The following is a 26,849-nucleotide window of genomic DNA, read 5'->3' as shown; positions in this document are numbered from 1 at the left end:
CTGCTTCAGTGCTGAGGTGTTGGGGGCCTCTGAGGCTCTGGCTCTCTGATTTGGTAGGAGTTGATTTTTCTCTGCATTGATCTCCTTCCCCTTTGTGCTGGTATCCAGTTCACAGGAAAACATCACCCTTGCTTATTTCACCAGTTGTCCTTAGTTTCAGTTGGGCCCCTTCTGAGGTATGTTGGGGCAGCTCTTTTCTTAGGATCTGCATCTATCTGGAAAAGAGAAGCAGATTCTCCAACGGAGAGTAAGTTAGCACCTAGAAAATTGAGATAACACTTACTTTTTTGATAGACAGTTTGATAGGTGTAGGCCCTCTTATACCCCATGATTGATGGTAGCTTGATATTGTAGAGTGGGCTTGTGTTTGGGTATGGTTCTGACTTTTTAATAATATCATGTAAATGATTTCTAAAATTAAGATGCTCCAGGTACCTTGAGCAGTATGTGCAAACTTACATTATACATTTAGTTTTTATTTCTTTTATTTGCACAGTTATATAGAGCAGTGCATGTAAAGGCTATGTAACATCTATAAGCCAATAATGTCAGGAGTAAAATACTTGAAAATTTCTGGAGACATGGCTGTGGAAGACTTTCTGTCAATTATCCCCCATATTCCCATAATGTTTATATAATAATTTCAAAGATGAATTTAATTCACAAATGATTTAGCATTTTGAGTCACATTATCAATTATATTTTGTTAATTTTGGATTCATATACTATTGTGATTAATGTTTTTGATGGTCAATATATATTCATATAATTGTTTTAGTTTTTCTAGTAATCTTGAATTTAAAGCAATAATTTCTAAAGCTTACATATAAAATTTCCAGGATAGTGAAGGCTCACATGTATTATGATAACAAAGTCAATCAACATACTAATTTACTTAGATTGAGTCATGAAAATTGCTAACAACAGTCTTTGATTCTTGATTTGTTTGAAGAAACAAAATATTAAAATTTAGATCTTATTTAGATGATGATGAAAAGAAGTGGTCATCAAAGAAATGTATGTTAATGGTAACACATTACTGATTATTTGTTAGACAACATTACAAAGGCTAGACAAGTTGTAAAGAATGATCGTCATTTTTATCTGTTCTCAGATGTTTGAGTAAGATAGGATAGCTACTCAGAAATTGTATCATATGTCAATTTTTTAAAGATTTTTTTTATTAGTTATGTACACATTGTGTTTACAGCCATGTTGGTGCCATCGTTAGCCTAATCCCTGTTCTCCCCCCTCCACAGGGACCCTGTACTTTGGGGAGTGTGGGTTGTGCATTGTGGGGGTAGCCATCAGTTATGGGTAAGAGGCAATGTCTCTGTGCATAATGTCCCAATATGTGGTTCTAACAATCTTTCCACCCCCTCTTCCTTGAATTTCCCTGATCCATGAAATTTTGACTCTGCTCCTAAGCTAGTTTTTTGATATATTTAAATAATACCTCACTTAAAATAAGTGAAGTATATATCCATTTTTGTTATGTTTGAAAGATTATTAATAGTAAATATTCACTACAGGCTGTTGTTAATGGAATGGACAATTTGATTTGAAATCCAACAGATATGACAGAAAGTGGGTTAATCCGTTAGCATTTTCTAATTGAGACATTGCTAAAAGTGAAAAAGTATCAATCTTCTATCAAGTTTGCTTATCCTATGAATGGTTACTTGTTCTTCATTTTTAGAGAAAACAATGTGGTATGTAACATTAACATACAATAGTGTCTTTAAGACTAAAATTACTTACAGAGAATTTCATTTCTTGGAATTTAAGAGTTATTCCTCATTGAATATGCTACTTGCCAATGACTGAGGATAGTTAATAGCTTTCAATTTGTTCAACAACATGAGAAATAGATTTTCTGTTTACATTAATGAGGATGGTTGAGAATTAATATGCATTCAAGAAAATGTCATAAAGACTATGCTACAGTGGAAGATAAAGGTGGGAGTCAACATTGTGAAACAGAAGTCAGTCTTTAGCATGAAGTAAATTCTAACCCCTTGCTCCACAAACACCTCCAAGCCCTGTGTGTGGCTATAATGATAACAAAGTCATTAAGACCCAAACATGGTTCTTAAAAAGAGTAAGAGGTCTCCTTAGGCAGAGATGTAAATCTATTCAGACAAGTGACATATAGGGGCATTCTTTCTCTTTTATCTTTCCTTAACTTCAAAACCTTCATGGTGCTGATTATTTAACTGCTGACATCACCACTTCTTTTCTTGGCCAGTGGAAGTCTTTGTAGTATTTACGCTGCATCTCTAGAAAATGGTCATGACCAAACTAAGTCACCAGAGATGCTATAACCAATTTGAAAATTATATTTGTTTAATTACCCTCAGTTTCCCATCTTAAATATGTAAGTCAGCATGTCAGATGGCATCTAGGATATTTCACATGCCCAGATAAAAACAGAAACAGTTGAAATATTAACTCTATTAATGCCATATGTTTGAAGACATCTGAATATGTCACTGAAATTTTTAGTTTTGGTCCAGATGTTTTTTGTTATGTCTGTTTGTGTCTTCAAAAGACATATATTTATAGCATTATATAAATATAGGCTATGATATTATCAGGTTGATAAATTATATTAGCCTGTATTCCTCTGGGTACCTATAAAAATTCTGTGGGAGTGAAGATTTCTATTTCATTTATGTCTTGTGACATATTGTGAACTCTGAGGTCAGCCATTGCTGTCTAATACATACAATGTTATCATGTGGATGACTAATCAAGTTCAATAATGATTTGAAAATTAGTATTAAGCCACTACTAAAGAAATCCCCCTTTAGAATTTTTATTTTTTTACAAAAAGTAACAATTTAATTCCTTGAGCCAGGCTTGTTGGTACATTCATGTAATGCTAGCATTGAAGAGTCTAAATTCAAGTTTAGCCTAGTTTTAGATGAGTCATGACCAAAGCTGAAAGCAGCGCTTATCTGTGAGCATCAACAATTTCATGGGTTCAACATGTCTATTTAACAAAACTACATTATTAGCTTTCGCAGTAAGACCTATGGCTTCTTCAACTATAGGCTTCTGACAATGTGCACAATACCAACCATGAGCCCTCTCCTGCAGCATGGACCTCAAATTCAGCCAGACATCAGCTAATCACCCCATTCCAGTCGTGCACTACCGCACCAGTGGGCACGTCTTGCCTGGACAGTCATTAGTGTACCACAGAGTCTGCCCTTGAGGAAAGTCTTCTATCTTCCAGCAACCTGCATAGCACTTTCTAACACCGTGACAGCTGGCTAACAGAGAGAAATTTCTCCTGGTCCTGGAACCAAAGTATGTGCTCTCTTCAGAAACGGGGTTTTACTAGATAATTCCTTTGGGCAGCCAATAGCCGAGACAAGATTCTATTATTTGAGGAGCCTTTGGGCACCTCCGTTACCGAGGACTCATGGGAAGGCACCCCATTTCTGGCACTGAGGATTTTGATAAATGACTTGTAGCTTCTGGAAGCAGTATTATCATTTATTCCTCTTAGCATTGTACATTTGTTACTGGTACTATAGATGAACTCTACCCTTTCTCTTAGAAAAGGAAATAAGAACAGATTTAGGGGAATTATGCCAACCATTGTCTCATAAAGACTATTTTTCCTGTTGCAACCTTGGTGAAGATGATGATGACAACATATGTCTTCCCATGAAATTGATGGAAAATATCTTTATAGATGATCTTAAAAGGCTCATTATAATTATATATATGTATGGCTTCAGAGAGAACAGTTTTCTCAAATTCACACACACACACACACACACACACACACACAAAAAAAAAAAAAAAATCAGGAGAGAAGCCAAGAGTAAAACTCAGTTCATGTGGAACAGAACTAATGCAATATGCAATGTCACATTTTCAAAGGTAATTAAACTGAGTGGTATAATTACCTAAATTATAGTAAGGAAAATAGTGTCATATTTACAAACCTAATTATATCAAGTTGAAGAATTGCTTGCATGATAGTAATTATGTAGATGGAGTTCACATATGTTACATGCTTTACTTTTTATATCCTGAATGCTATTTTTAGGTTTGAAATACAACAGGATCCAAAGTGTGTGTGTGGGGGGGGGCAATATAATAAGGAACTAAGCAAACCCTGAGGCTATTTCATGGCACCATGCCTTTTATCCTGTGTTCTTAGGCAAGTTATTTAACCCTTGGTTTGACTTTCTCACCAGTAAATTGAAAGTGATTTAAGTAATACACAGACAAAATGTAAGTGTTGAAATAATACAAAAGGTATACTTAATTATAGGGCTCTCTACCTCTAAGTAGTTACTTAAGTAACAGCAACTAGAGCTATTTTTGGTTAGTAAACTCTAACAGTATGTGAAAAACTAGCAAAAATGTTAACCAATCAATTTTGCACTGTTTTCTTATTATTTATTGTCAAATGGATCAATGTATTTGTAATTTAACATATCTGGATCCAGTTATGACTCAGAGTGAAACATCAATGAAGTTCTGGAATTAAGAAATATATAGTAATTTGCTGTGCTAACATTGGAGGAAAGGACACCAACTCTAAAGACTGTGACATTGGAAGTTGCTTCACTGTCTCTTTAACCCAGTGAATTTATACAAATTGAGATTGTATCTGAAGTGAGAGTAGAGAATATTCAACATGTTTCCAATGCAGAACAAGGCAAACATTTTCCTAGTAGATATTAAAATATACAATTTTTCTTAGTAAAGGTACAGAAAATTGATAAGAAAACATAATTAAACACCCTGGCATATATGGAAACTTAATTTATGACAGACAAAAAGATGATTGGGGGGAAAGTGAATTTGCTTGCTTTGCACATTTGATGAAATTCTAAAGCTGGGTGAGGTGGTATATACCTTTAATCCCAGCATTTGAGAGACAGAGGTAGGAGGGTCATTGTGAGTTTGAGGTCAAGCTGGAACTACAGAGTAAGTTCCAGTTCATCCTGGGTTAGAGTGAGACTCTACCTGGAAAAATCCCCCACCCCGAAAAAAAAAAAAAAAGTATAATACCAGAATTAACCACTTTGGTTTGAAAGGCAAAACTTAAAACTCTTAGAATATGTCTCAACTCACAAGTGTATGTAGACCCAAAGTACTGTCTTAATGAAATGTGTTAGATTTGATACATGAAGAGTTCCTAATTGTTATAGCACCCTCTAAGAAAAGGACAAAGAAATTGTAACAAAAAGAAATCATAAGGGGCTACATAACTGCTAAATATTAATTTGGCCTTCAGGACTTTTTTTTTCCTTTGGTTTTTCCAGGTAGGGTCTCACTCTAGCCCAGGCTGACCTGGAATTCAGTATGTAGTCTCAAGGTGGCCTGGAACTCACGGCAATGCAACTACCTCTGCCTCCCAAGTGCTGGAAATACAGGCGTGCACTACCATGCCTGGCTTGCTTTCAGGACATGTTTTAAAAGTCTGTTACAAAGCCAGGATTGTTGGTATGTGGTATAGTTGTCAGTAATCTCAGGACTTGAAGAGCTTGCAGCTAGCGGCAAACAGCAAAACCCTGCCTCAAAGAAGCCTGCAAAAGAATAAAATAAATTTCGATCAATTCAATGCAAGTAACAAACAAAAAACTTCAACAAAATCAGAAATTGAAGTCATGACACAGTAAAATGACATTTACAGTCATTGTTTAAAAAGAAACAAACAAAAACTATCATTCTAAATTTTAGCACCAATGTGACTCAATTAGGACCCTTATTGGAGTGGATAAGGGAGCTCACCTGACCTGGTAGAACAATGAAAAGCAGTTGTTCTGTATAACTGTGTTGAAATAAATTTTTAAGTACTCTTTGGACCATTGCTACAATTCCTGAATGCACACCCACACATATCCAGAGGAAATTTGTGAAATGCTTATCAGAAGGCATGTTCAAGAATATTTGTGGCAAATCAATAATAAAAAGAGGAGGGATCAAAGAGTTATTTGGGTTTCCTTGAGATGTAGAATTAATATATGTGATATGTTCAAGCATTTAAAATGCTATATGTAGTTAAAAATGAGTAAATGCGGGCTGGAGAGATATCTTAGCGGTTAAGCGCTTGCCTGTGAAGCTTAAGGACCCTGGGTCGAGGCACGATTCCCCATGACCCACATTAGCCAGATGCACAAGGGGGCGCACACATCTGGAGTTCATTTGCAGTGGCTGGAGGCTCTGGCGCGCCCATTCTCTATATATATCTGCCTCTTTCTCTCTCTGTCTGTAGCTCTCAAATAAATAAATAAATAAATAAACTAAAAAAGAATTTAAAAAAATGAGTAAATGCAATGTCTCAGCAATGTGAATAGAAGAGTAAAGCACCTATAGTTAAAAAAATGTTTAATAAAAATATGAAAAGTTCAACACTATACTCAGGGTCACATCTTCTCATTTACTTACTTTTTGCTGTAACATTTCTGGGGTCCTGGCAGGAATGACCACTCAGCACAGGCAAGGCACTCTGCTTTGTCTCCCTGTCACCTTGAGGGGTCTTGTGTCTCCTCAGTATTCACCACCATCTGTTAAAGGCAGGTTATCTAACCAAGAGTGGAAGTAGCATTGATAAAAGGGGCAAACATATACATTTAGAAAGCTTTTCCCTGGGCATGGCCTCTGCATTTAGTCAAAGAACAGTGGAAGTCTCCCTGTAGGGTCTATGACCTTTTAAGCCATTGGCTTCTGATTTTTTGTTCTCAGTATCGGGCATGAATTTCCTCTCACTAAGTAGGTCTCACACCCAATCTAGAGCAGTTGACTACCCGTTCCACTCATCTACTGTATGACATTGTCCTAGCCACAGAAACAGACTAGTGCATTCATGACCCCACAGTGATTGCCTATACCCCACCGAGGAGAGTTCCCAGTGGAATGGAGACAGGAGAGAGAGGGAATAAGAGAGAACAACCCAATGGGAGTATAACCAATTTCAACAAGTTCATATATTAGAGTTCCCAATAAAGATTACTTTAAAAATCTTTAACTTTTAAAGTAAGGCTTAAGGATGATAGCAACAATTCCGGCTAGTGGTAATTTTGGTCATGGTAGACAGAGAGACCAGTGTTTGTTTAACAAGAAAACACACTGAGAGATGTGACATACAAAGGAAAAAATATATATATTCTGCATACATAAAATGAATTAGGCAAATCCAATTCATCTTCTAAGGGGAAAAGAACACTTATAGGTCTCACTTGATTCATATAGCACAAAACTTAATATTGACATTTCAAATAATGAGAATGCTTCATTGGGACTACATTCTAAGGAAATTATTAGATCATGTTTGCAAAGTTATAGAAAATACTAAGAGCACTGAGGGGAAAGAAAGGATAATTTTTATGAAGATATGTTTATAGTGAGGCAGTTTGGTCAACTAAAGCTTTGTGAAAGCAAGTGTGGTGGATTACCCAGATTGCCCCTGACTGAGTTATCTGAGTTATTTTTCTGTTTTATTTTTTTTTTTTATTTTGCCATAGCTTTAATGGGACATAATCCCACATAAGAGCAGAAATATCTGAGTCCACCATCCACCATAGCTAATGGTCTTTCAGACAGAGTTTTATAAGCTTCATCCTGAGCATGTTTGCAATTAGCTCAGGAATTGACACCTGTATGATTTGTCAAAGAAAAACTGGGAGCTTGGGGAATTTACATGCAGGCAAAACATTAGAAGCTCAAATACATAGGAAATTCGTACTGTCAATGCCTTTGACCTACTTTAAATGATAGAATTCTGTATTGTCTTATTTTATATAATTTGTTGAAACACACGAAATGCAACACTTTGTATGTAACTTTTAAATGGTTTGGAATTAACATCACATATGCTTTAAAGTCTCCTTCATTGCATGGAGGTCTTTGCGAAACTATTGTCCATTAGCTTCTTGGTTTGATTTCTCTCCTTCCTTCCCTAAGGTGAAAGTGTGGTTCCAGAACAGGAGGATGAAGTGGAAGAGGGTCAAAGGAGGACAGCAGGGAGCAGCAGCTCGAGAAAAGGAACTGGTGAACGTGAAAAAGGGAACGCTTCTCCCCTCAGAGCTTTCAGGAATTGGTGCAGCCACCCTGCAGCAGACAGGGGACTCACTAGTAAATGAAGACAGTCACGACAGTGAGCACAGTTCAGAGCATGCACACTTATGATACACACAGAGAAGACCAGCTCCATTCTCAGGAAAGCAATCTTACGATGGCAAGCCTTACCCAAACATCGTTTACACAGAGAGATGACTATGGTAGTGATGTTTAATATAATTAAATTCAGGCATCCCACGTCCAATTTCCATGATTGATAGAAATTTGACACAAAGTGCCTCTTATTGAAGATGCTTCCACAGCAAAGATGGAGAAGGTGGACTTGCTTTGAAAATTCCAAATAAGTTTGATCATGTGTATGACAATGAGAAGATATGTACTTGCTTTTGCTGCACTGTAAAGTAAATTGCTATCAAGAGCAAACCAGCTAAGACTTTTCTTTTTAATTCAAGATGCCTCCAGAGTGTAGATGCCAAAAATGAACTTGCTTTGAACATTCCAGATGTATAAGGTTGTGTGTCTGACAGCGGGCAAGTATTTGCTTTTGCTTGCACTGAAAATTAAATTGCTATCAAGTTAAACCATGAAATATTATATGCTGAATAGCCACAGTGCCTGAAATCACCAAGTGAATTTAAAAAAAAAAAAGTTATTTTAAATCTGTGTATAGTACTCTGAAGTCATTTTCCTGTCTTCACTAACTTTAGCAATGCATTTAAGTAGCTGATAAAAATAGGTTCTCTCACATTGACATTCGGAACCAGTCCTTTGTATTTGTTTTATACATTTTGTCAGTCAGAAAACATCAGTATGTGCTTGCTTGTGCTCAAGTAGAGAAGAATGCAGTAGAGTCTGATAGGACACATTCTTGTACCACAGACAAAACAGACCTTATGTTGCATTTACTACCAACTGCTGCTAATACGTTATTATAGAACTTATCTAGCTCTTCAATTCTATCTCTTAGCTTGAAAAAAAAAAATTAGGATCATTGGCAAATCAGTTACCTTGCACAAAGATCACCGTCTGATTTTATGTCTTTAAAACGTTAGCTATTGTTGATATGATTTAATTACTAAGGAAGCATATCTTTCTTATTGGTAATGGTATCAAATAAAGAGCAGAGCAAGCTGATTCATCAAGAGGATAGCTGACAAAATTCTGACTGTCTTTGAATTAAACTCAGTAAAAATACATTATTTTTCATATTCAATGTATTCATGCAGAACACATCTTTGTATCTTGTAAAAAATATTAATAAATGATCCTTTGTAAATAGCTACTGTGATTTCCTTTATTTTATGATTTGCATATTTATTTTAGACAAAGTCTCACTCTATCATCCAGGCTTTTGAGAAACTTGCTATGTAGGCCAGGCTGGCCTTAAATTAATAACCAATCCTCTGACTTTAGCCCCTCAAGGGGTTGAGTTTACAGATGGGGCCCACCATGTCTGATAATTTTTATTTATTATTAAATATAACTCTAAGAAAGTCCTAAATTATCTGTTATTATATAAATCCAGATGAATATAATTAAGTAATAATTTACATTTTTTTCATTTATGGAAAAAAATGGATAAACAAATGACATTTAAGACTAGTCAGAATAATTAACTTCTATAATGCTAAGAATATAAATGTGGTATTATCTGTATTCTTTATGAATCAAGATAAATGTAGAATAAACCATAATACTAAGCATAAAAGATAAATGAAATGATAATACATGCTAAGAGCTTTGGAAGATATATGTGAATTAGTCCAATAATTTTACTTTATTTTTATTTGTAATGTTTCTTAGCACTTAGTATCATATTCAGGACCTCTGCATGCTAGATGAGTGCTTATCTCTAAGTTATATGCCCACACTCTAACAGTTGTTTAAAATTCAGAATATCCAGTCTTTATCATGAAATATGAACTGAGCAAGATAGTGAGATTTCTTAGTCCTAATGGGCAAGGTTGATGTAAGAAGTCATGAACAAAGTTTTTCCAAAACTCATCAACAGACAATGACTCATTATTAACATTGTTTTAGACTTTTCTTTCAAGTGTTACCCAAAGGTATGTTTTCAGCCTCACTTTTCTCCTTCATAGATCACTATGACACCTGGGTTTTTCATTCTACTTTATAAAATGAGTTAACTATGTTTTGTTTTCAAGATTACCCCAACCACAATGTTCATAGCCTGGTATAACCATGGGAAACAGTGGAAATGGCTTGGGAAGTTCAGTAAGAATTCACTGTAGGATGGAGGGATAAGAGTAGTGCGTAGATAGAAAAATGGAGCACATTTTACAAACAAATACTTTTAACTTTATCAATGCTAGTAGTTTTCAAGAACTTAAAAATATACTGTCACATTTATGTTCATAAACATTAGTTTTATTCTTAGAGAAGATTAAAGAAATTATGTAGATAGAACAAAGTTAGGTATTATACTTCAATTATCCTTAGTAATTGTAGGTGTAGAGTACTTCAATTTCCAAACATATGAGAGCTAGTGCTTTCTTTTAGGAAACAGCTATGTATGCTCTGAATGGTTTTCTAACAAAATGCTGTTACAAACTGCTCCTCCTTGAGGAGCCTAGTCAAGTACTGAATTTAAAATGTAAGATGTGGTAGTAATACTTAGTTGGTCTAGTACTTCTCAACGTTTGTTCGTGACTGAGTTTTCAAATCTAGTCCTTTCAGTAAAAAGGAAACTGGAAATAAACATACAATTGGAGCTTGTTATAATTTTGCCTTCAGGTCATGATTCTAAACATTTGAAATTTACAAGATTATTCCACAAATGCTGATATGAAAGTAGAGTTTTAGTATTTTTGTGTTTCTGCCTAAAGCTAAGCAGGATAATTGAATAAGTTTTCTTCTCCTGATTTTCTCAACACATCTGCTTTCTGCTCTTACAGAATATTGTTACATGAAGTGGACAAAGGAATAAAAATTGGAGCAGAAAAGTGTTTGGTGCATCAAATTATGAGAGGTTGTGAAAAAAATCTATAAATGATTCTTTGTTATCATGACTCATTACATTATTACAATATACTATTCGTACCCAGAGGTGGTTTCACTTGATACTTAAGTTACTATAAAATATATAAAATACATCTGAGTATAAAATTTTTCTCTTAATTATTTAACTTTTATTTAAGTACAACCTTAACCCATACTGAATTATTCCAGGATGCTTTTGATTATATTGCAATGTGTTCAATAATTATTTATGAAATGTTGCTTACTTTTATTAAGAATGGTTTCTGCAAGCATCTGAGGAATTCTCCTGTCCCCACCTTCCATTTTACAGATACTGAGATTACACAAGCATGCCAAAGCTTACAACTTTCATGTGGTGTCTGGGGATTCCAAGCCGCATAGTCAGGCTTAAGTAACAAGCACTTTTTCCACTGGGCCATCTTCCCAATTTCTTTTTATTTATTTACTTCATTTTAAAGATTTTATGATCATTACAAAAATGAGCACACAGTTGGTGGTTTTTATGGCGACCTTCTAAATTACTGCTAATTGAATTCGAACTGCTTACTTTGAACCCTTTCTTACATGAGCATGTCTGCATAGCATTGCCAGAGTTAATAAAAAAATCATTTCATAAAAAAAAGAATGGTTTCTATAAGTAGTTCCAAAATTAAAATGAAATTTTAGATGGAAGTTGTTGTTACAATCACTTCATATAGTTATAGAAACAAATTTAGTATATAACAATAATTCATCTTAATATTATATAACTGAAATAAGCATGTTTTGCTTTTAGTTAAAGAGTAGTGATAATGCTTCAAGATGATTATATTATGTTTTACAACTTATATGCTTCTTCAACATATTACTATTTAAAAACAATGGCTGTTATATCATTCTTTGTATTTCAACTTAGTAAATTTAATTATCTTTTGACAATTTCACACATGGATATAATGTGTCTTGAAACCACCCCCAGCTACCATCTCTTCCATCCTCCTCCTACTTCACTCAAACTCTTATTTCCATTTAATTCCTATCCTGTTTATATGGATTTTTTGACTCACTGAGTTAAATTGGGGTGGCTTGCATGAGTATGCAAAGGAAGCTATTTCCTGGAGAATGGGCAATATGCCATGTGGTTACGTCACTGAAGGACACGACTCCCTTCTCCCAGTAATGGTCATTGAGAAGTGAGGGTTCTCATCAGCCCCTCCCCCTCCACCATGAAATATTGACAAGCTTAGTCTTGTGTAGGAAACCACATCCACTGTGTGCTCTTGAGAAAAATGAAGCAGCCCCCACCATCCTCCTGTTCTTACTTCCTTTCCACTACTTCTTCTGTGAGGTTTCCTGAGCTTTGGAGGTGTGTTTTAAATGTCATGTTTAGGGCACAGCAAACACAAGTTGCATAATTCTTAGTAACTTTACTACATTAAGATCTCCTCATTAGTTTCTGCTCTGTGAATAAAGTGAGTTTGTGACGGAGGCTGCATATAGTACCAGTCTAAAGGAAAAAAAATATAGGTATTTAGAAAGCAGTTTGACATGCTTCCTATTTAGCATAACAATAGTATTGAGTTCATCCCTGGGACCCATATTCCCAGCAGAAGCTTTTGGCTACAATTATACCAGACATGACTTTCCTCCTGTGGAGAATGCCTCAAAATGAACTGGAGTGTAGTTGGTTGCCTCTCATGCCACTGTTGCACCAGTGGGCACATATCACCTCACTCATGGTGTATATTAATCTGCCTCTGCCTCTAAATTCTGGTGTTAGAGGGTCATACCACCATATCTGGTGAGAAGCAGATACTCATGAGATTACTCACCATATTTAAATCCATTATTTAAGTGTAAATTGCTATAATGAAAGCAAAATCTAAAAGCAAATAGAATATCATACTTTTTTTCTCATGAGAAATTTTGCATTTGAATTTTAACAATGTATACCTTAAGACTACACAAACAATTCTGCAAACAATTCACAAACAATTACATTGATGGTGAAGCCTACAGAATATTCTGCTATTACAAAATTAGTAAATTGAGGAAGTTATTTAAGCTGACTTTGCTATGATTATATAAGCTACCTTAGGCAGCATTTGGTAGTTGAACTCATGCTATAAGAATTTGCATGCTGATGATAGTAACTGCTCCTTCCCATCAACATATTGTCTGTCACGGCCCTGGTTTAGGTTGGCACACTCCTGATTCTTGGAAAACAGCTGGAAGAACTGCCTGGGGAGCTCGTGTGAGTATTGTGTTCACTTCCCTCTGAGAGCTGACCTAGAGCATTGAGAACTGTACTTGGAGTGCTAGCTGACATTTGTAACAAGTCTTTATCTACATTCAGCTATCTGCAGTTTTCTGCCAGTAAATTTTCAAGCTACCATGGGAAACTAATAAATGTTCAGATACTAATTCTGCATATGGCTAGTTTTGATTATTATTGTATGTTTGTATATCGAATTTCATCAGATGATTATACAGAATGTTAATAGCTCACACACACACAAAGTCTCTCATAAATATTTGAAGAACTTGAGCACCATGATATCCTATGTCAGTCAATATAAATAAGGACATAAAATAACTAACTCATAATGAATACATTCAGAATAATTTTTGAGCCAGATACACAAAGTGGCACATGCATCTGGAGTTCATTTGCAGCAGCAAGAGGACCTGGTGTGCTCATACTTTCTCTCTCTCTCTCTCTCTCTCTCTCTCTCTCTCTCTCTCTCTCTCTCTCTGTTTTTTTCTCTCTCCCTTTCTCATGCATTGTTTGCATACCTGTGAATGCAAGAGGCTGATGTCAGGTATTTCCCTCCATATGTCTCTAATGTTCCTTAGTGATCTCTCTATCTCTGCCTCCAGCATCCTGGGTACAGAGTCCGCTAGCACTCCTTCCATTTACATGGACGTAAGTAATCTGAAGTCAGATCCTTGTGCTTATCCAGCATGTCTCTGCTCTTTCCCCATATCCCCATATTCAATGAATAGGTCCAAAGTTAGAGAATGAAACCTACCGTTGTGTAATGACAATATCTTCTTTTGAAATACTCTCAAGTGCCTGCTGCCAGCTATTTTACAGTTAACTTTTCTTTACAATTAGTAGGAAGAGTTCAAATAATGATTAAAAATAGGCGGGGCATGGTGGTACATGCCCTTAAACTCAGCAATCGAGAAGCAGAGAGGTAGGAGAATGGCTGTGAGTTCGAGGCCACCCTGAGACTACATAGTTAATTTCAGGTCAGCCTGGGCCAGAGTGAGACCCTACCTCAAAAAACCAAAAACAAAAGAAAACAAACAAACATACAACAACAAAAAAAATCATTAGCTGGGCATGGTGGCACATGCCTTTAATCCCAGTACTTGGGAGGCAGAGGTAGGAGGATCACCATGAGTTCAAGGCCACTCTGAGACTACATAGTAAATTCCAGGTCAGCCTGAGCTAGAGTGAGACCCTACCTTGAAAATCCAAAAAAAAAAGAAGAAACATAGACAAAAAATTCTCATTAATAGTTTTAAAATATTTTATTTTTATTTATTTGACAGAGAAAGAGGGAGAGAGAGACTGAGAATGGGTACGCCAGGGCTTCCAGCCACTGCAAACAAACTCCAAAGGTGTGTGTCCCCTTATGCATCTGGCTAAATGGGGAATAGATCCTGGGTCCTTTGGCTTTGCAGGCAAACACCTTAACTGCCAAGCCATCCCTCAAGCCCAATAAAATTTTTTGAAATGTAACTTTTTTTGACAGTGGCATCAGAAATTCTTCATTTCTTGGGCAACAGCATAGGAGAATCCTCTACTGTCCTATAATGGTTAATAGAAGTTTAGTGCATGAGTATAAAACTCATCTCATTTTCCTGCCTCCTGCTTCTTTATGTGATTAATTTCCATATGCACTGCAGAGAGTAGTCTAACAGCTAAATCAGATTAGTTAATGAAAAATTACAGAGAGTGGTCATGGTCCATAATGAAGCATTTGGACATATTTTTCAAAAGGACAAATTAGTTCATGTCCCAGCATTGCTCCAAACATTACAGTGGCTTACAAAAAAAAAAAAAAAATCCTCAAACTCAGTCATGAGTATAAGATTGATCACAGTTATTTCATTTCCTGGCCATAATGTCCTTTCAATTTCATATTTGTTTTCTGAAAAGTTGGTGAAGGAACAGTGAGCTAAAAACTGATTATGCAGTACATAAATTAATTTCAAAAGATTAGTCAAAATCATTTGAGTTATTTAGCTTACTGAAAGACATAAATGTTAATTTAAAAAAATAATAAGTAGATATACCACAGGCCTTCTTGGTTTGACTTCAGACCTGTGATGGCTCAGTTATTATGCCATTCAACCCTTGTGGAAACACATACACTGGCTTATTTTCAATGTCATTTGCTTTATGCTATGAAGTGAGCAACTTTATTCCACCATGATTTCCCTGCCTTAACACAAACCCACATTCATAGGGCCACTGAATATTATGCTAAAACTTCTAAAATCACGAGTCTGAATATTTTTTTCCTTTGCACTTAGTTATAGAAAGTATATTTTTATGGTTATAGAAAGTTTAATACAATTCTCAATAGAAACTAGAATATTATGGCACAGATAAATTTGCACTTCCATGTTTACTGGAGTACTCTTAATGACAGCCCAGAAAAGGAACTAACATTTGCATTCATTGATGGATGAATAAATATTTTAAATGTAGTATGTATTCATTATGGATTACTATTTGGCAATAAACATGTAAAAGCCTCCTAGTTGGGTCAATGCAGATGGAATTGAAAGGTATCAAATAAGGTAAATGAGGTCTGGAGAGATGGTTTAGTGGTTAAGGAGCTTTTCTGCAAAGCCAATGGACCCAGGTAAGATTTCCTAGTACCTACATAAAGCCAAATGCAGAAGGTGGCACATGCTTCTGGAGTTCATTTACAGTGGCTGGAGGCCCTGGTACACTCATTTTCTCCCCCTCCTCCCTGTTTTGCTCTCAAATAAATAATAATATGGTGGTGCATGCCTTTAATCCCAGCACTTGAGAGACAGAGTTAGGAGGATCTCTGTGAGTTCGAGCCCACCCTGAAACTACATAGTGAATTCCAGCTTCGCTTGGGCTAGAGTGAGACCCTACCTTGAAACACTAAACTAACTAAATAATGGAAATGAAACAGACGTATAACAACTCCCATGTGGTGCCACTCATATGTAAATACTTCTTTTTGACACCACTTCAGGAGGCCTACTTATTTTGTTTCTCATCCCCATAGTGCATAAGAAGTATCAAATAATAGCTGAAAGAATTTTTTTCTGAGGGTCACTGGGCTGTAAAAAGAGCAGGTAGAGGGCTGAAGAGATTGCTCAATGGATAAGATGTTTGCCTGAAAAACCTAAGGACCCAGGTTTGAGTCCCCAGTACCTACATACAACCAGATGCACCTGGTGACACACGCATCTGGAGTCCGTTTGCAGTGGCAGAGGCCCTGGCACACCCACTTTCTCTCTTTCCCCGTTTCTTCTTTCTCTCTCATAAATAAGTAAATAAATAAGAACAAGTAGAGGAATAGGGAGATTCCTCAGTAGTTAAAGGCACTTGCTTGTAAAGCCTGACACTCTGGGTTCAATTCTCCCATGCCCACATAAAGCCAGAAGCATAAAGTGACATACAAGCCTGGAGTGCATTTGCAATGACAGGAGGCCCTGAGATGCCCACACTATGCTCTCTTTCTCTAAAATAAATAATAAATAAATAGATGAATAAATAAATAAAGCCTAAAAAAAAAAAGAGAAGCAGGAGAGATTACCGCAATGGTTAAGTGCCCTTCCTGCACAAGTTATGAGTGCCTGAGGGGTCTGATAGATATGACTTAAGTTCACTTTCCCAGCAACCACATAAAAAGTTGGGTTCATCACGCATGTCTGTAACCCTAGTCTAGTACTGTGAGAAGTAGAGAACAGATAAATGCAGGGACTCTTGAAATCCAGGAACCTCCACATCAGTAAGAGATTCCATCTTAAGGCAATTCAATCAATAGAAGGGACATTGGACATGTTCCTCTGGCTCATGTGAGTTTCATGCACAGAGTATCATGTTGCACATGCACATGCAACACACAGACACATAGACACACAGACACACACACACACACACACACACACACAGCACAACACATAATACACACATGAAAACAAATATAAATAAACAGAAAACTTAAATAATATCAAGAGAAAATACAGAACAGTAATAAGTGAAAGCGAATTGCCTTTAAATAAAAAAAAGTCTCTGTATCATGACATCATAAGAGGAGTTGGCTTTATACCACTTATAAACAATTTGCTGCAGGAGAAACCTTCAAACAGACAGCATTTGTCCTAGTGAACTGCATCAAAAATCTGGAGCCAAGTTCAGCGATCTATGAAGCCACTCAGAAAAGTAATTTTCCAAATTAAGGATTAAGAGTGATGTGATTAGTAATTTAGAGCAATGTTAGTTATTAAAAACTTTGAACAGGGGCAGTGGTAAGATGGTCCTCAGTGAAATTGGACATGGAGGAGGAAAATGATAGTACCAATATATGTCATGTTCCTGTAAAGACTCTACTAATAAAAAACCAAAAACACATATGCACATGTACATATATATGAAAATATACAAGTATTCTGTTTGATATTCAATTATTTTATTGTCTGTGGCATGGTGAGTGAGTTCAAATAACAAACTCTGTTGGAAGTATAAGCAGGGAAACAAAAGGGTATGTATATTTATGCTACAGTGTCAATAAAAATATGCAGCTCAATATAAATGACATAAATTCCTTGCTTTGTCAGTATATTAAACATACTCATATAAAATTCAATAAGAATATACTAGTCATACAGTTTAAAGCAGTCCATTACCTTTCATAGTAGTTTAGTAATTTGGGAGTTCTGAAGTAGACTAAAATATGAAAAGACTAACTTCTACTATTTTCTTCATAGCCATTAGAACATAAGACATATATATATATATATATATATATATATATATATATATATATATATATATATAAATGTATGTATGTATTCTTTTGAGGCAAGCCCAACAAACTGGCCTTTGTGTGTGTGTGTGTGTGTGAGCAAGCAAGAGAGAGAGAGAGAGAGAGAGAGGGAGAGGGAGAGGGAGAGGGAGAGGGAGAGGGAGAGGGAGAAGGAGAGGGAGAGGGAGAGAAAGAGACAGAGAGAATTGGTGTGCCAGGGCATCTAGCAACTGTAATCTAACTCCAGATGCATGCGCCCCTTTGTGTGCATGTACAATCTTGGTGTTTGAGTCATCTTGTGTGTATGGCTTACATGGGATGTAGAGAATTGAACATGAGTCCTTCAGCTTGCAGGCAAGGGCTCTTACTTATTTAGACAGTTGCCCAGCCCTTTCATTTCTTATTAAACTATCTATGACAATTAATTGTTTACTGATACCCTGTGTTTACAAGTACTAGCTGCCATCTTAAACATTAACTCATGTGATTATTATACAATGTGATCCTAGTTCTCATGACTGAGTCTCACAACAGGGTAAATTCCTTAATCTCATCTTAAAGGTTTAAGTTTTGCAAAGCTTTGTTTCCATGCTCAGAAGCAAGTCCATCTCTAAGCACAGCCATTGTAGTCTCTCAGCTATGAGTTCCAGGAAATGACACATCATATGTTACCAACAAATGTCTAATCAGTTTCTATTGAAACCGTCACCCTTTGTTAGGAACTGTCACTTCTAATTGTGTTGTAAACAACTGGCAGCTTGTGACTGGCCACACATGTAAAGATAAGGCTTGTTTCACACAAAAAGCAGCATCATATAGATCATATACAGCCATCCAGTCAGTAAAATACAATAAAATCCTAGAAAATAAGTATAAATCCTAATAATAAGAAAAAAAATTACAACATTGTTAAGTATAGAATGACACAATTCACAGGACTTTCCCAGTTTTGCATCAGACATATTTGCAGACCTCTTGTGGACTCTAGAAACACCTGAACGTTACCTTGCATATATATGATGTAACAAGAATATTGTCAACAGAGCAGTGAAGTTTCCTTGGGTCTTCTGCCTCTTATGAGAGTTTTTATTTAGTGTTCTGAACACATACAAAATGCCATTAGAAATGTGGCCTGGCTTATTTTATGATAAAGATTTTTAATAGTTTGCTTTTCCTTTTTACTTTATAAATTTAACAATTTTATTCTTTTCTTAATAATTTTCTTCTTAAACTCCCTTTTATAATCACAAACGATTCTATAAGAGCCAGAATGTAACAAAATAAAAATTAGGCACTTCTGGTTAAGATGGCGGCATAGGTAACACTCCAAAGCAGCCTAGGGGGGAAAAAGACCAAAAAAACTCTGCAAAATACACACTTTTACTAATAAGTGAGGTGTATAGGAAATTGAAATGGCAGTGGAGAAGCAGAAGAGATCCAGAGCATCCAGAACCCACACAGGCTGGCAAAAGTAGCCCCGGCAGGTCCGCCGACAGTGGCAATGGCAATGCACCAGAAAGCCGCCAGGCTCTGCCTGAGCCACAGGAAAAGCCAGGTGTGGGGAGGTTCCACTCACACCGGAGCTCTCCACAACTCAAGAAACGTGAAAGGAGAGTGGCAGTGAACAACAGAGGAGCAGATCACAAGGTAGAAGAACACATGGAACAGTGAGGGAACTAGAGCAGCATCAGCTTCCTCCCTTCCCCCACCACCTGTGACCAGCCCCAGTGAACAGAGTAGCGGTCCCAGGACCCAGCCACACCAACTTGAGCCGACAGCAGGACCCAAGCAGGAGCAGAGTCCAGCAGCAACATCAGTGGCTCTGGCACCAGCAACAGTGGCACCAGCAGCAGCAGCAGCAGATCCAGCAGCAGCAGCTTCAGCGGCAGCAGTGGTAGCTCCAACAGTGGCAGCTACAGCAGCAGCAGCAGCGGCAGCAGCAGCAGTGGATCCAGCAGCAGCAGTGGATCCAGCAGCAGCAGTGACAGACCCAGCAGCAGCAGCTTTAGCAGCAGTGGCAACCAATCCAGCAGCAGCAGCTTTAGCAGCAGCAGTAGCAGTTCTAGCTGTGGGGTGCTGTTCTGCAGGGCCACAGTTGCCAGGCTCGGTTTGCCCCACAGAAAAGCCAGTGCCTGGCTCCAGAAATCAGAACAGCAGCCCAAAGACCCAGCCAGCAAATTTACTGAGACCAAAATCATCCAAGATAACTGGGATTGCACCAGGGAATGGTCTCACTTGGTCAAAAGCTGACTTGGATCCCTCAACGGACCAGAAATCTTAACCTCTTTGTTGATAGAGGATCGGTTGTTATAATAACTACTCTTGCATAAATACTCGGTACTATTTTTGATTGAATGGGTACAGTGTTTAGTTAATTTTTAGTCTACCTGTATTTTATTCCACTCAGCCTACTTGAATATTCCCATAGCAGGGAAACTCAACCCCTAGGAACACTTTTGTAGATACTCTGAGAGTCTTAAAAGCCACACCTAACAACTTAAGTTCCTACCCTGAAGATATGTAACATCACATCAATTGATACAGGTAAGAATACCCAGCTAGCTAGAAAATCCAAAAGATGCAAAAATATATACATTATAACACAAGAAACACTAAAGCAAGACAATATAAATCCACCTAAAAGTATTAATGCATCAGAAATGACTTCCAGTGAGAACAAGTTAGAGGAAATGCCTGAGAAAGATTTCAAATGAATGATTGTAAATATGTTCAAAGAAGTCAAAAACAAATCAAAGGAATCACAGAAGAAATCAAAGAGGAAATCAAAGAATCAAAGAAGATGCAGGACACCAATTTAATGAAATAAAGAAGGCAATACAAGACATAAATAAGGAAATAGAAATAATAAAGAAAAAACAGTCAGAAGTACTAGCAATAAAGAACACAATTAATGAAGTAAAAAAAAAAACAAACAAACAAACAAACAAAAAACTCTGTAGAAAATCTCACCAGTAAAATGGATGAAGGAGAGGACAGAATATCTAAGCTAGAAGACCAGGTGGCAGATCTAATACAGTCCAACAAAGAGAAACACAAACTTATAGAAAAGTATGAGCAGGAATTTCAAGTTATTCAGGACACTATGAAAAGATCAAATATAAGAATTCAGGGCAGAGCAGAAGGAGAATAACACTCCAAAGGCATAGTAAGCATCTTCAACAAAATCATAGAAGAAAACTTCTCCCAAATTGGGAAAGAGGTGCCAATGCAGATACAGGAAGCCTTTAAAGCCCCAGCCAGACAAAACCTGGAAAGAACCTCTTCTTGCCATATCATAATCAAACTACAAAACACACAAACCAAAGAAAAAATATTGAAAGCAGTTAGAGAGAAAAATCAAGTTACCTACAAAGGCAAGCCCATCAGGATCACAGGAGATTATTCAACACAAACTTTAAAAGCCAGAAGGGCTTGGAGTGATATATTCCAAGTTCTGAAAGATAACAACTGTTAACCAAGGTGACTTTATCCTGCAAAGCTATCCATTCAAATAGACAGAGAAATAAGGACATTCTATGACAAAAAGCAGGTTAAAGGGGTATTTGAAGACAAAACCAGCTCTACAGAAAACACCTGATAGAATCCTCCATGCTGAAGAAAAGGAAAAGGACACATATAAGGAACATGGAAAAAAAACAAGCAATACCCAAATACTAGTTAACACAAGAGAGCAAAGGTAGAACCAGAACCACACACACACACACACACACACACAAAAATGGCAAACATAAATACACACCTTTCAATAATATCTCTTAATATCAATGGCCTCAATGCCCCAACCAAAAGACACAGGTTTGCAGACTGGCTTAAAAAGCAGGATCCTACAATTTGTTGTCTCCAAGAAGCTCACCTTTCTACAAAGGATAGACATTATCTTAGGGTGAAAGATTGGAAAACGGGGTTTCAAGCAAATGGGCCTAGAAAACAAGCAGGGGTTGCTATCCTAATAACTGACAAGGTAGACTTCAGGCCAATGTTGGTCAAGAAAGATAAGGAAGGTCACTTTACATTGATTAAGGGCACACTCCAACAGGAGGACATTATAATCCTAAACATATATGTACCAAACATGGGGGCTCCCAAGTTCATCAAACAAACACTATTAGAACTAAGGTCACAGATAACACCAAACACAGTGGCAGTGGGTGACTTTAACATCCCACTCTCATCAATTGACAGGTCATCCCAGGAAAAAATAAACAGAGAGGCATCTGGACTAAATGAGGTCATAGAAGAAATGGACCTAAGAGATATATACAGGATATTTCTTCCAAATGCTGCAGAATATACATTCTTTTCAGCAGCACATGGAACATTCTCTAAAATAGACCATATATTAGGACACAAGGCAAATCTTAACAAATTCAGGAAAATTGAAATAATTCCTTGCATTCTATCTGACCACAATGGAATTAAACTACAAATCAGTAGCAAGAAAGGCTATAGAGCATACCCAAAATCATGGAAACTAAACAATACACTACTAAATGATGAATGGGTCAATGAAGAAATCAAGAAGAAAATCAAAAAATTTATAGAGTCAAACGATAATGAGAACACAACATACCAAAATTTCTGGGACACATTGAAGGAAGTTCTAAGAAGTAAATTTATAACCTTAAGTGTCTATATTAAGCAATTAGAAAGGCTGCAAGTAAACGACCTAATGCTTCACCTTAAAGCCTTGGAAAAAGAAGAAAAAGGCAAACCAAAAATCAGTAGATGGGAAGAAATAATAAAGATTAGGGCAGAAATTAATGAAATAGAAACAAACAAAAAATAATCCAAAGAATTAATGAAACAAAGAGTTGGTTCTTTGAAAGGATAAGCAAGATTGATAAACATTTAGCAAATCTGACCAAAAGAAAGAGAGAAGAGACACAAATTAATAAAATAAGAGATGAAAAAGGATTCCAGAGAAATTCAAAATATCATAGGGACATACTATAAAAGCATACTCCACAAAGTATGAAAATCTGAAAGAAATGATTTCTTGATTTATATGAACTACAAAAATTAAATCAAGATGAGATTAATCACTTAAATAGACCTATAACAAGCATGGAGGTCCGAACAGTTATCAATAATCTCCCAATTAAAAAAAGCCCAGAACCAGATGGATTCACTGCTGAATTTTACCAGACCTTCAAGGAAGAGCTAACACCATTGCTTCTTAAGCTTTTCCAGGAAATAGAAAAATAAGGAATTCTATCAAACTCCTTCTATGAAGCCAGCATCACTCTGATACCAAAACCAGGCAAAGATAGAACAGAAAAAGAAAATTACAGACCAATCTCCCTCATGAACATAGATGTAAAAATTCTCAACAAAATATTGGCAAACAGAATACAAGAATATATCAAAAAGATCATTCACCCTGACCAAGTAGGCTTTATCCCAGAGATGCAGGGATGGTTCAATATATGCAAATCTATAAATGTAATACATTATATAAATGAGTTGAAGGACAAAAATCACATGATCATCTCATTAGACACAGAGAAAGCATTCGACAAAATCCAACATCCCTTCATGATAAAAGTCCTACAGAGACTGGGAATAGAAGGAACACATCTCAATATAATAAAAGCTATTTATAACAAGCCTACAGCCAACATATTACTAACTGGGGAAAAACTGGAAGCTTTTCCACTAAAATCAGGAACAAGACAAGGGTGTCCACTGTCCCCACGTTTATTTAATATAGTTTTAGAGGTCTTAGCCATAGCAATAAGGCAAGAGACCCACATAAAAGGGATGCAAATTGGAAAGGCTCTTCCTACTTATGTATATTCCAATCAGTATCACCTGGTTAGTCAATGAATTATCTTTTTATCTTTGCATTAGAAAATTTTCCAAGATACATAATTTCTATTTCAGTTTCTGGAAACTGAGTATATAACATAAGGTATTTTCAGAACTAAATGCAAGTTCTTTTATGGAGTTGCCAGCTAAAATAGGTTGTTTTTAATAGTTATATTTCATAACATATTCATTGATAATAAACAATATTATTGTCCCATATTAAGGATTAGAAATGTTTATATAATTAAAAGCACAGTTGAATATTCATCCTCAAAGTTAAGTTTCATATTAAGCATGTAAGGTAATTTTACTAAGAGTGTTTAATATAAATAAAGGCATAATATGTCAATAAATTTTTGTAGAAAAATCATTTCATGGCTGGAGAGATGGCTTACTGGTTAAGGCACTTGCCTACAAAGCCTAAGAACTAAGATTCAATTCCCCAGGACCTATGTAAGCCAGATACACAAGGTGGCACATGCATCTCGAGTTAGTTTGCAGTGACTAGAGGCCCTGGCATGCCCATTCTCTCCCTCTCTCTCTCTCTCTCTCCCTCTCTCTCTCCCCCGCTCTAATAAACAAATAAGTAAAATAAAATATTTCAAAAATAAAATTTATTTCACCATTTCTCCTTAAATTACCATATAAAAATATTAAAGTTTCACTCCAATTTATGTTTAGTCACTCACAGAAGGCCCAAACATTGGTATGATGTTTTATTATCTTCCATGTTACATTAAATGTGATTTTTCTTTTTTATTAACATTTAACAAATGCCTAAACCTTTATTTTTATATCCTCTCATGAACATTTATAAAAAATTTTTTGTTCATTCTTAGGCAGAGAGAGAGAAAGAGAGGGAGAGGGGTGAGAATGGATGCCCCAGGGCTTCCAGCCACTGCAAAGGAACTCCAGACCTGTGTGCTCCCTTGTGCATCTGGCTAACGAGCCTCGAACCAGGGTCCTTAGGCTTCACAGGCAAGCGCTTAACCACTAAGCCATCTCTCCAGCCATAAACTTTGTTTTTCTCCTCACACAGATCATTCATTATTTTTTTGGCCCTCTTCACTGTGTAGGGGTGAAGGTAAATTTTGATTGTACCTTCTGAAAGGAGCCAGCATGGGGGTCTTTCTGGGAGCCCCAACACCTGTCCACACTTCTCAGGCCCGAGTCTGTTCTTGGAACGTCTCTCCATGCAGACTGGGCAGGGTTACACTGAGTGAACTGTCTGAGGCAGAACAGCAGGAGCACGATTGAACTGCAACTAACTTAGTATTTTTCACAACTTTTCTTATAGTGGCTATAAATCACAAAAAAAGAGATTGTCTAATATCTGGCACTTCTAGAAAATTATGGTAGCAATTTTTTCCTGAAATGAAATGGTTTCTAATCTCCCTTCGTCTTAAAGCCTATTCAATACAAACACTAGTACTGCGTGAATGTGAGATGTCTCACACAGGCCCAGGTGTTGAAATCTTGGTCTCTACATCTGGTGACGGTAATTGAGGGAGAAGGTGGAAACTTCAGGAGACCTATATGGAAGAAACAGGTATGTGCTTTTATAGCTGGGCACTCAGTCTTTTATCTGCCATGAGTGAAAGGGCCTCTGCCACATTCGGTCACTGTCTCAGTCTGCCTCACTATGGTCCCAGAATCAATGGACTAAGTCCTGAGTTCTCTAAAACCTGCAGCAACATGACTAATCCCTACTTTAAGCTGTTTGTGTCAGGTGTTTTGATCACAACTATGGAAAGCAGCTAATTTTTCTTCCTCAGGAAGCGCCAAATGGCAATGACGCTGGGAGAGCCGGAGGGCCCGGAGGACCCGGTGCCAGGCCTGGCAGGCCATGGTGGCTTCCGCAGTCAGTGGGCAGTGGTCTCCAGTCGTGGGCATGGTCAGGGCACGGCCCCTGGAGGCAAAGCCACAGTCAAGGAGCTGATCCCCGTCACCACGCTGGGACGCCTGGTCAAGGACATGAAGATCAAGTCTCTGGAGGAGATCTATCTGTCCTCCTTGCCCATCCAGGAGTCTGAGATTATTGACTTCTTGGGGGCGTCCCTTAAGGTTGAGGTTTTGAAGATCATGCCAGTGCAGAAGCAGACTCGTGCTGACCGGCAGACCAGGTTCAAGGTTTTTGTCAACGGTCATGTCGGCTTGGGTGTCAAGTACTCAAGGTGGTAGCAATGGCATCTGAGGGGCCATCATCTTGGCCAAGCTCTCTACTGTGCCTGTCAGGAGAGGCTACTGGGGGAACAAGATTGGCAAGCCCCACACAGTACCCTGTAGTGATAGGCCACCGTGGTTCTGTGCTGGTGTTCCTTATCCCTGCCTCCAGGAACAATGGCATTTTCTCTGCCCCTATGCCCAAGAAGCTGCTGCTGATGGCTGGTATAGATGACTGCTACACTTCAGCCAGGAGCTGCACTGCCACCCTGGGAAACTTTGTTAAGACCACGTCTGGTCCAAATTTTGGGTGCTTTCTAACACAAGATTTCTTATTGCAATCAAGGAGCTAATATATTTGTAAGGTACGCGTGCCTAATGACTACCTAAAACGCTACGTATTTCACTTTGAACAATCAATCCCTAAGTGAACCAGTCATCTTGATCAGTCACTCTCTTCTGATGCCAAACTGCTTTTTCTCCATGGACACTACTGAAGTTACACAATTATGCTATGAAACATAAAGTCACATCGAATTTACCATTTTAGATGTACATAAGTTAAGTGAACCCTTGCAAGCAATGCAAAATGTCTCCATTTAACTTGGTTTTCAAGTATTACTGAAAGGGAATAGGTTCAAGAATTGATATCACAGTGTGTACTATAACACTTACACATTGCACAAAGATATTTCCACAAAACACTGATGCTTTAACGGCATCAGATTTCAAGTTGAATGGGAACGTTTTGCCAAGATAAAAATTTGACTGGGATTTATGAGTCCTACTTCACTTTTG

The 26,849-nt window shown here is 37.1% G+C and overlaps 1 protein-coding gene and 1 pseudogene across 1 annotated transcript in view; both read left to right on the top strand.

The window, feature by feature from the left end:
- The window catches only part of Meox2 (mesenchyme homeobox 2), a 64,445-nt gene extending 55,131 nt beyond the window's left edge, over nucleotides 1-9,314 (top strand). Inside the window, exon 3 of the mRNA XM_004652845.2 lies at nucleotides 7,936-9,314. Coding sequence (XP_004652902.1) covers nucleotides 7,936-8,160 — 225 coding nt within the window. The 3' untranslated portion in view covers nucleotides 8,161-9,314. The remainder of the gene's footprint in view (nucleotides 1-7,935) is intronic.
- A 4,873-nt stretch (nucleotides 9,315-14,187) lies between these two features.
- On the top strand, nucleotides 14,188-26,286 carry LOC123455277 (annotated as a pseudogene).
- The last annotated feature ends 563 nt before the right edge of the window (nucleotides 26,287-26,849 follow it).

This window comes from Jaculus jaculus, chromosome 16 (assembly GCF_020740685.1).
Source record: "Jaculus jaculus isolate mJacJac1 chromosome 16, mJacJac1.mat.Y.cur, whole genome shotgun sequence".
In the NCBI taxonomy this organism is placed as follows: domain Eukaryota; kingdom Metazoa; phylum Chordata; class Mammalia; order Rodentia; family Dipodidae; genus Jaculus; species Jaculus jaculus.
This window is presented reverse-complemented; position numbering and strand designations above follow the sequence as displayed.